The sequence below is a fragment of the Pagrus major genome, chromosome 11 (genome assembly GCF_040436345.1).
Source record: "Pagrus major chromosome 11, Pma_NU_1.0".
NCBI classification, from domain to species: Eukaryota; Metazoa; Chordata; class Actinopteri; order Spariformes; family Sparidae; genus Pagrus; species Pagrus major.
Window position 1 is genome coordinate 21,832,017 of NC_133225.1, and position 10,840 is coordinate 21,842,856.

Genomic DNA, 10,840 nt, shown 5'->3' on the forward strand with positions numbered 1-10,840 from the left:
GTACTTCATAATCCTCTGGTTCTCAAAAGAAGGGGCTAACTTTGACCAGTAACAATCAACTGAGCAGATTTTTTTGTTAGTAAGACAGAAAATGAACCAACCTTTATGATAATCAATTGATGGTTTGTAATCTTATGAGTAAAGATGCCAAACATTGTGTGGTTCCAACTCTTCAAATGAGGAAAGTTGCTGTTTTTCTCTGGTTTAAAGCCTCTAAATTGAATATCTTTGATTTTTGGACTGCTAAAGCAAGGAATTTGAAGACGTTTGACTCTGGGAGACATCTTATAGATCACAAGATTAAAGGGGCTCTGTAAAGGACTTCTGTGTTGTGCTGGAAGCCGGTCGTTAGTTTATGTTAGCAGACTCCATTTCTAAATGAACGTTAGCTGCTGTTGCTCTCTGTTAGCGAAGCGGAGAGATGCACTGAGACGAGGCACTTGAGAACGTGCATTAAGTCTCATCCTTTGGACTGTTGCAGAATCTCTAACCCGAGTCCTTCGCAAAGAAATCCAGAGTCCAGTAGCATTAAAGAACTTCAACAAATCGTCCACAGGATCGTATACGCAACCGAGAGAGATCTCATTTTTCACGTCACCTTACAATCCGCTCACATATGGCCAAAAAAAAGAGATTGATACGTGCACATTGCTATAAATTGTGACATAGAGCCCCTGTAACTTAGAAATAAAATCTGCAGATTAACTGACAAAATAATGGCTGCTTGCAGCCGGACAAACATAAAATATTTGCAGTTTCCGGCTTCTCAAATGTGAGGATTTGCAGATTTTCTCTGTTTTATACGATTGCAAATTGAGAACAAGCTATTTGGTGACAGAACTTTTGGCTCTGGAAGATTGTACTGGGCATTTTTCACTCATTTCTGACATTTTAAAGACAAAAAAAATCAATGAGATAATTGACAGATTAAACACTAATCTGCCTCAGTCAATGATAAACATGCCACAGACATGTCAGTTGATTCAGTGACATGGCCCCTATCAGACAGTGAACAGCTGCAGGTTTTATCTCCAGTCATCTGAGAGTAAACATGACAAACAGTTAACTATGACCTCCAGACAGTAATTATCATCACACCAGAAGCTGCCAATACAAACAGAAAAGTGTAAAAGCAGGCTTGTCTCCATTTAAAAGACCTTATAGTGTCTTTATTTAACTTTGAATGGTCCATCCAACTGCCCCTATAGTTACAGTGAATGGGACATAATAGACAACAAAGAAAACTGTATTTGTGTCATTACCTTGGAGAATATGACTTTGAGAGCAGGTACCGTCTGTAAGCTGCATTAGCTGCTCTCAGATGTGTTATTTTCTGAACAAAGCGACACAAACTGAAGCGTTAAACTAAACAAACACAGGATTAACGTTAGCGCACACGGAGCTAGCTTAAATTGTGTTTGTTTCCAAATAACGTTCACATTAATTAAGACCTATAAAGACCAGCTGCAGTGGATAAAACATATTTGTTAGCGTTTTAACACAGCAAAAGTCAAAACAAACCGAACTAGCTTGAAGCTCCACATCCCAACTCCTGATAACTACCTTTTTGAGCGCTTCAGCAACGCTCCCGGAACAAAATGCGACTTGTTCTGGCTCGGCACCGCGGACCAGTGGCTCGGATCCGACATGCTGGAGGATTTTCTTGTATGTAAAGTTAATGGTGGTTTCAGAAAGCTGAAGCTGAGGACGACGAGAAGCCCGCTCCCCCTGCTGCTGCTGCCGCCGTTGCTCTCCCCACCATCGTCTCCTCTCCTCGGCGGTTCCTTTTGTATTCACACCGACTCCGTCTGCCTCGTGTTGGTCCCAGTGGCTCCGCAGCTGCCTTCACATCCTCCGGTCGGCTCTCTGGCCGTCGTCCTGTCCCCGAAACATCACCTCCATGTCGGGTTATCTGGTGTGTTAATCGCGTTCACACGGCGGCGGCACACTTTAGTTTGAACACAGACGCTGCTGGCTGCGTGTGTGAATCCGTGTGAGCTAACGTGAGCCTGATGCTGCGTTCAAGTGCTGCTCGTTACCTCTGGCTCCTCAGTGCTGCATTAACCATTTAGACTACAAGTGTCAGAAAACAGTTAAGAAAAAATGTTTGTTTTGCCTGACCAACAGCCCAAAAACCATGACGATATGGCATTTGCAATGCTATAAAAGCAAGCAAAGCAGCAAATCTTCATTTCAAAAGGTGCTATGTGTAACTATGTTTTCTGACCAATAGTCCAAAAACTAAACATATTCTGTTCAACTGATTCTGCAATAAGGACACATAAAGTGTATGACTGCATTTTGTCTTCAGTTTCACAAAGTGAACCACCAGAAAGTAGAACAGCTCTGGAGTTCAAACGTAAAGGAGGGACAAGGGCCTGCATGGTGATCTTTAACTAACACGTTTGGCAATGCCAGAAATAGCTCAGTGGCACCTTATATTGTCTTTTGTAAAGATGACCGTCTGCCCCATCTTTTGGGTCAGGGGAATCTGTTTAGAGCGACTGAATGTTTCAATAAAAATATCGATATTCTGGCACCAATATCGATATTTTGTATCGATAATCATATTGCAAGAGGAAGCGATATATTGCCATATCAATCTTTTGTCCCATCCCTACAGCTAGATTTGATTTTCATTAATGATAGTTATTCTGATTAATCAATTAGTCTATAAATTCTCAGAACATAGTGAAAAAATGCTGATTACGACAAGGTGATGTCTTCAAATATTTTGTTTAAAATAAACTAAAAAGATATTCTGCTTAACTGATTCTGCCATTAGAGATGTTTGAGACCTGATAATGTGGAGCGTTTTTCCACCGATTTTTGCTTGAAATAGGACTGAAACCGTCTGAGCTCTACTCAATTAATGGCTCTGGACACTTTTTCTGAGAGTTTGGCCTCATCATATCAGCTTGCTCTTCTTAGACTTCTTACCTGAATATCCACCACCCATCTCTGGTGGACATACAAAATTCATAAAACCAAAGTTACCATATTCATATTTTCAGCTATGAAGAGCAATGCATTTGTGAGACGGACGGGATGCTGTTAACTGCAAGCAGAACTAAAGTTTCTGAAAAAATCCTTTGAACACTCGCAGTTTCTGCAGTTACCAAAAATACACAATTCATGGTGAGTGTTCAAATTGCTTGTTTTGCCTGACCAGCAGCCAAGAAAACATGATGATATGGCATTTACAATGCTATAAAAGCAAGCGAAGCAGCAAATCTTCATTTTAAAGGTGCTATATAACTATTCAGCACCCTTTACAGTAAAATTCCTATACGGAGGTTACATTAGTACGGTTTACTATATGTACAGGGTGTATGCCTAGTTTAAACTGCACTATACATAGAAGTACAAGAGTGTAATTGAATGAAAGTCGACTGAAAGAGATGAAACTGTTCCCATACCGGGAGTTGAACCCGGTTCGGTTTTCAATTAAGCGGCCCGGGTTCAACTCCTATAGGAACAGTTTCATCTCTTTCAGTCAACATCCATTCATTACTGCTGTACTTCGATAGCATGGTTTAAACTTGATATCAACCCTTTACAAACAGTACACAGTACTAATTTGACCTCTGTATAAAAGTGCATTGTTATTATTGCTTAAATGTTACATATAGCACCATTTAAAAGCTGGACCTTGCAATTTTTGGCATTTTTGTTGATACATGAATTGTGCTTTTGACTGATTATCAAAAAAAAATTCATTACAAACACTCATGAGAATGCCGCCTTTGAAAACTAAACATAGTAAAGCTGCTTTTAGCTTCAGTGCCCCTCAAATGTGGAACAAAACAACATGTAACTGAGTTTCAACTGTGCAATTTCAATATCCCAGTGTGCAATACCAATGTGCAATGGTGTAAACACTTTTGAACTCTTGAGTCTGTTTTATCTTGCTCATATCTTGCTTTCCCCATTGTGGGACTAATAAAGGATTATCTTATCTTAACAAACTGACTACATTTACTAACTACTTTTAAATCCAAGCTAAAGACCTCTTATAAAATGTATGTCTTTTTTTATTCTGCTTTCCTTTTATTATTTGTTTTTATTATAATTATTGTTTTGTAATTATAAGCAGGAGGCTACTTACAACATTACAATGTTGCATTTTTGTAATATGTTGGTTGTACTGTTAACCTGCAGACACATTGGTCACAGTGTAATAAGGTGCTCGGTCTACTGTATCGGGATAATGCTAAATGAGCAAGAGTTAGCCTTTGTTGTCCCTGGACAGATATTACAAAGGCTTGCTAAAATAGATCACACTGCGAAGGAGAGCAGACCAAAGAACTGAGGCTGCTAAAGATTGTAGGAGTGAAACTAAGCTCCACACCATGTTGACTCCTACATTGCACAAGTGCTACAAAACAACTTAAAGCTGAGCATAGCCAGAAACTTTTTCTCTAGTCAACATCTCGACTATTTTTAGGCCAGGCCTACATGAGATGATAAGAGTTCTGCTCCGCACCATGACTTATTAGTACAGTTACCCCCTTCTAACAGGGTGCAGTGGAAATGCACTCATGCCACTGTTAAAGAGTTAATCTTGGAAATAGAAAAATAGGTAAACAATCAGTTATTTGAATCTCACTGTCTGAGCAACTTTTGACTTCTTCAAATAAACTGGTTGCAGAACTTCCTGCAATGCATATTATACATCAGTCGATATTCATCAGTACATCAGTCTTCTTCAAATATATGAGAGGTTTCCTGTTTTGAGACATTAAAGGTACAACCCCTGATATGCTGTGCGGTTAACTGCAGACTATTTTGTCAAAGTAAACAATAGTCAGAACCACTGCTACAGAAACACTCCTGTCATGTTCATCTCTGTATTCACTCATACTGTTGCAGCAATTTCCTACAGAACCTAAAAGCAGCGCAAGATGTTGTTGGGTTACACCATGAGGAGTTTGGCAGAGGAAGGATCCTTGCAAAACTTTTAAACAATGGTACATGCCACTGCATGAAGTACCTTAAGGGTTTACACAATATGTAGCCAAGGATGTATGTATGCATTTTGATTTTAAAATTGCTTTTACTATTTAAGTTCATAGTCCTCGGCATCACTGTCATCCAGACAACCTTAACATATTCAGTGCATCAGAATCAAAGGTTGATGTGGGGAAGCATTTTCTTGCGTACAAGTACAGAATCTGATGCAAGGGAATGAACACGTCTGGATGGTGAAACAAACAGGGGGGTCTCTAATGCAAAATGCTGTGGAAAAACGATGCCAACAATCTGCAATGTGCCAAACTGTGGCACCAGATTACTCATACTGTGTGAAAACTGTCTCGTGTTCAGCAGTGCAGGTTTATCGCATCTGAGATTTTTGCATCCCCACAAACAATTGCTCATTTTTCAACAGAGAAAAATGGGATTCATTGCTGCTCAGTGTGTGTGGTGTGACAGCCTAGCACTGCTCACAGAAACATGCTGGATGCAGCCGCCTCTGTTTGCAGTGTTGCCTTCCTCCACAGCACCCAGCACGGTTGCCAAGCAACCCACATAGACTTAGAGACAACTAGTAAATGATAGGTCTTCACTGGTGAAACTGAAGCACTTTAAAATATAAAAAAACAACTCATACTTATTGCTTATTTCCATTTATATTTTATGCTTTTTCAAGTGTTAAATCTGTCAATTGGAAAACCACACATCAGAAAACATTTGAATTAGCTGTTAATTTGACTTCACTTGCAGTTTGAAAAGCTATCAACAAACACTTCAACAACATAACTTTATTTTTATGTCATACTGATTCAATCTGTCATGCAAATCTCATTTATCATACACATCAATCTATTGTCTGCTGTCTCTAAGCCAAATTCATTAAAAAAATCATTACTCTGTCATGGTATTTTTGTGAATTTATCATTTTTTTAAATACAGGTCCTAAAATTGTGAGCAAAACAATCACACCACAAGGTCCATTTAGCAGCTGCTCTGGAGCTTTCAATCATACCAGGCTATCTTCTTCGGCAAATTAAGTTCGCAGCAGGTGTCATATAACTGCTGATGTCCAAATGAAAAGACGGAGTCATACGACTGAAAGCAGCAGGATAGCTGCTACATCTACCTTGTGCTGAGATTGTTTGCCGTTTCAAAGCTCAGTCATTTACTTTCAGTCGTTTTACCAAATATCCAAATAATAAAAATTGTATAACTCTGAAGCACATCTATGATCATATTCCTTGCTACAGTGAGAATTAATCAAGCTTGAACCTGCAGTGTGAAACTTTTGTCTCCCCCTTGTGGCAGTTAGGTTTTTCTGCCATAGTTGCTGTGGCAACTCCTTAACAACGGTTGCTCCCCATACCATGAGTGTGTCAGTGCAGGGTGTCTCAACAGACACCTCATTTAAAAACTCTGGTATACTGCAAAATACAGATGGATTTGTCTGGAGGGTGGAGGCTTAATCAGCAACACATGAACTCATCCGGCTTGAATATAAAATACCTTCATTTGTATGTAAAAGTTCCATAGTCCAGCTTTAAGCTAAGACTTGTAATGTGGATCAGTTTCAGATCAATTTTCTGCGTTCATCATCTGTGGTAAACTGATCAGAAACTTTTTCAACATGTTCAGTCCATAGAAACAGTGTGCGTGTGAGCTGTCTTACCTCCAGGGATGAAGTGTTTGTAAGGGGCTGCAGGGGCTGCAGGGGCTGCATGGACTCAGGAGTGTAGGGCTCTGGCAAGTGGGCGACAAGCTGTAAGGCAAGACATGTTGGCATGGATTAGTGTGCTGACTCAGCACCTCAGTACGCCGGCATCTGTCATCAGTCAGCAGGGGAGCTCAGGTCAGGGGTGAGAGATTGATGTCTGCATCTCACTGGCTGACCTGACGCAGTCTGTTGCATAGTGGCTGAATGCAACACTGGGTGCATTTGATTAGCTGGTTACACCACAGGAAGTTGGCAGCTGGGTGTCAACCAACCCGAACGGAGGTTTCATCGTCCAACACGTTTACTTCACACCTAATGCAACGTTCAACAGCAGGGCTTCAGACTCACTCTTTACACTGGTTTCGCTGGTGCACCTAACTTTTTTTCTTTCGATATTTAAAGCAACATTATGTAACTTTTTTACCTTAAAATATCCGCTTCAAAATCATGTTGACGGTGCAGTGTCTTGTAACAGGGTTAATGGTGTCTCTGTCTCAGCCACTCCGCCCCCCTATCACTTGTTTCTGCACCGTAACTTCAGTGAGAGGGTAGGATCACAGCGTTACATACATGTTTACTTCAAGATACACATTTTCAACACAACACTGTTATGACGTAATGGGTTTTGTTTGTAGTTAGCACCTACATTACGTCTGACCTGGGGTGCCTAATTACGACAGTGTTGTTGCACTCAGAAACTGTGGGGGGCGCCACATCGGGGCACCACATGGGGTAATATAAAAAACATTAACTGTTAGAAAAGTTTAAACCATAGAGCAGGCTCTAAAATATGGAGGTTTGGCAGTGGCAGAGAGACATTTCAAGTTGCACTTGACAGATTTTCACCCTGTCGCACCCTGGAGCCCTGAGCAGTGTTAGGGAGTGACACCTGATAAATCTACCAACACACTACATGTTTTGATGTTGGCTCCCTGAGCACCCTACACCAACAAACCCTCAGACTGCACAATTTTAAAATGTCTTCTCCCATTTCAACATCTTAACGTACTATTTTTGCATCAGAATATGCATGCTCAGCCGTCCTAAGGTCTACATCTCCCTGATGCTGACCCAGCGCCGTAGCTGTTTTCTATTGATTTCCCTGCTCAGATGTGAGCTCTGCCTCGTGGGCTCCACAGTGCTGCTATTGTCTCAGTGCTGCAGAGGCTTCTCAGTGCTAAACACAGCACTGGCTACCAAAGCACTAATGAATGTGTTGTCATAGTAATGCAGGGAGGATGGCAGGAAAAACAACTCCTTGCACACACACTCCTCATCCTGTAGTGTCGGCTCATAATTACACAGCACATGCAACTAGTTACGCCGTATTTCGTCTTTACACATCTTCTCCTTCAGACCCCTGAACCAAAGCTCTCGACGGCGATTGAGTGAGTAATGGTCTGTCATTTCCATTTTGCTTTTTCATTTTGTTGGCTCTTCATGGACACTCTTGTCCAGAGTGTAAACTGAGTAGAAAATCTCAGACTGAGTCATTGGCGACATTCACACTGAATTTCTGATTTTTTTTTTTTCAGATGTTTTCTTTAAGGGAGATTCTGGCGGCTACAACCTTTGAGTGACAAGACGGCAGCAGGATTGTCTTCAAAGCAAAAACAACAATCATGCCAAGCAAATTTAGAATTTAATTCAGAAGCATCGGCTTCTTCCAAAATATTTTAGTCATATTGTCGCACCTCACTCGCAGATTTTAAGATTGAAACCGTCACAAAACAAGGACCTAAATCTGGACACAGGTAACTTCATCTGTTGCAAAAGTTTCTTTCTAAATAGCTGTGTACCTTTATACAAATACCTTAACCAAAGACCCCAAACATATGTCATAGCTTTGTTTCAAGAAACTGTGTCTGAACCCCTCCCTGCTCACCCAGTGTGAAACCTCCTCTGTATCTCTGCGCAGGAGCAGCAAAGGGCCTAAAAATGAAACAAAAACAGCACATGCTTTGCCGAGATGATCCACTGAGGAGGCAGATGGATGGATCAGAGAATGGGCATGTGAGCGGGGAGCTCCTACGCCTTATGGATCAGCATCTAATGGGCAGCAGGTACTCTTCCCCACCTCCCTCCCAGCAAAAACAAAATAAAAAAAAAAAGAAAGGCTACATTCACTCTGGAGGAAGAGTGGGCGGATATAAGACTGCAGCCATGTCCTTTGATGGGAGATGGGATTCACAGGTTAGCAATTACACAGGAATAAAATAAATAAAACCATCTCCTGAAGAGTGAAAGCCATTTGTCTGCTGTGAGGGGGAGCAAGCAAGTGATTCATGCAGGAATGGTGGAGTGAGGGGGGAAAAAAACAAACAATAGAGCTGGAAAAAGACAAAACATCATGAGGACAGAATTCACACTGCGAGATAAGAGATCTGTAAAACCGAACAGGTGCTTGAAATGCCGAAACTTCCTCGTCTACACAAGTTTCCTGTTGTTTCTGTAGTTTGGTTTGACAAGTTTATCCGGCTGTGACGTGTGCAAACACAGTTACAGTTCAAGGTTGGCCAGCTGGATTTCTCTACATCCAGTGGGGTTAATTAGTTTAAAAGTTACATTTTTACTAAGAAATAGGCGACTGGGGAGTGCTGAGACACCTGTAACTCCTCAAAATTCAAAACACAAAACTGAAACTGGAGCCTCAAGCAAATGTCATGCTTGAGGGGGGAAAAAACATGAGAATTATTTCCATCTGGCTGTTTTGGTCTGACAGCTTTAGTGGTATTCATGTTTGAACAACCACTTTCTTGAAAAAAAAACAAAGAAGTCTGTTGACACTTGTGACTACGTGAGCACGTAAACATTGTTATTCAACTTAGAAACGCAGCAGTTTCACATGGCAGCTAAAGAAAGATAAAAACTTACTCCAGAGTCAGAGAGGGGATCTTCAGCTTGTCTCGCCTCGACTTCATTGTTGCTGAACAGCAGAGCGCAGGGGCTTCATTTACCACAGCGCCGCACCACTGGAGCTCACAGCCGGCTTCCACACACTCATCGCTGCGGTGGGAGACTAAAAATAACCCCGTTTAGCCAGAGTATCGTTTACCAGCAGCTTCAGCGGATTCCGGGGGAGATTTTCCGTGGGCACAGACTCAATCAAACGCGGGGACGTCTTAAACAAAAACAAACCGCGCGTCTCGCTCCTCGTCTGTCTCCAAGGCGCACCGGAGAGCGACTGCCACACAACCGGAGGGAGCGATGGGTCACCGCTTACCTCCATGTGACCGGTGGGGAGGGAGGGAGGGAGGCAGGGAGGGAGAGAGGAAAGGGGGAGTCTATTGGCTGGGGGTGGCCAAATCAATTTGGGCGCTTGTCAACAGAGGGAGGTTGTTGTGGGTGAGGACGGAGGGAAAGTTGGCGTCAGGGATTGGATGTGACTGTCAAAGCTGAAGGAGAAGAAGGGGGACAGTATATTCACATACTGTGTGTGTTTTATGTGTTTTTGTGATGCAGCCTCGTCTTTTTTTCCGGCTGTAAAACCACAATAACATGACGCCAGAATCAAAGTTTCCCCTCGTGTTGTTTGATGAGATGTGTGTGAGACCAGATGAGGCAGAGCCGTGAACACTGGCAGGCTGCTGGTCGTGATGAGGCTGGGGAATACCTCCGCTGGAAACCATGACAGCTGCCACACGGGAGGATGCGTTTCTCACTCTGTGTGTGTGTGTGTGTGTGTGTGTGTGTGTGTGTGAGTGTGAGTGTGTGCGTGCATGCAGACGCCGTGCACGTGCAATACATCACATTTATTTATTTATCTGCAGTTCATCCGACCACGTGCGGGCAGGAGGTTTTGACACGTTTTTGCAGCGTGCGTGTAAGTCAATTCTCGTGCAGGTGGGCGCGCGCGCGTGTGTGCATGCATGCGCGCGCGCGTGTGTATGTGTGAAGTGTCACTTTTTGCACCTCAGCTTGGCTGCTGCTCAGTGCCTTCATCTCCAACGGCAACGACAGCAGTGTCTTCCTGGTTGCTAGGGAGCTGGTGATGGTTTGCCTGGTCGCTAGGACACCAGCTTCACCCAAGTACAGAGTGACTGGAGGTGATCCAGCATTGTTTACTTGTAGGATTGACCATTATGCTGCTTGTTTACTGTTAGGATCTATAAATCCTTAACTGCCTCTGAAGCAAATCAATATTCCTTTTCA

At 42.4% G+C, this 10,840-nt stretch overlaps 1 protein-coding gene across 4 annotated transcripts in view; it reads right to left on the reverse strand.

Annotated features, from left to right (window-relative positions):
• The window catches only part of mast3b (microtubule associated serine/threonine kinase 3b), a 38,278-nt gene extending 28,591 nt beyond the window's left edge, over window positions 1-9,687 (reverse strand). For 2 of the 4 annotated variants that reach the window (XM_073476830.1, XM_073476829.1), the window contains exons 1-2: window positions 9,563-9,687; window positions 6,644-6,733 (exon numbers count right to left, since the gene is read on the reverse strand). In XM_073476830.1, the coding sequence (XP_073332931.1) occupies window positions 6,644-6,733; window positions 9,563-9,609 (137 nt within the window). In that variant the 5' untranslated portion in view covers window positions 9,610-9,687. Of the gene's footprint in view, window positions 1-1,563; window positions 1,956-6,643; window positions 6,734-9,562 lie in introns of those variants that run through there. The other 2 variants (XM_073476832.1, XM_073476831.1) reach the window with 1 other exon arrangement.
• Window positions 9,688-10,840: the final 1,153 nt, after the last annotated feature.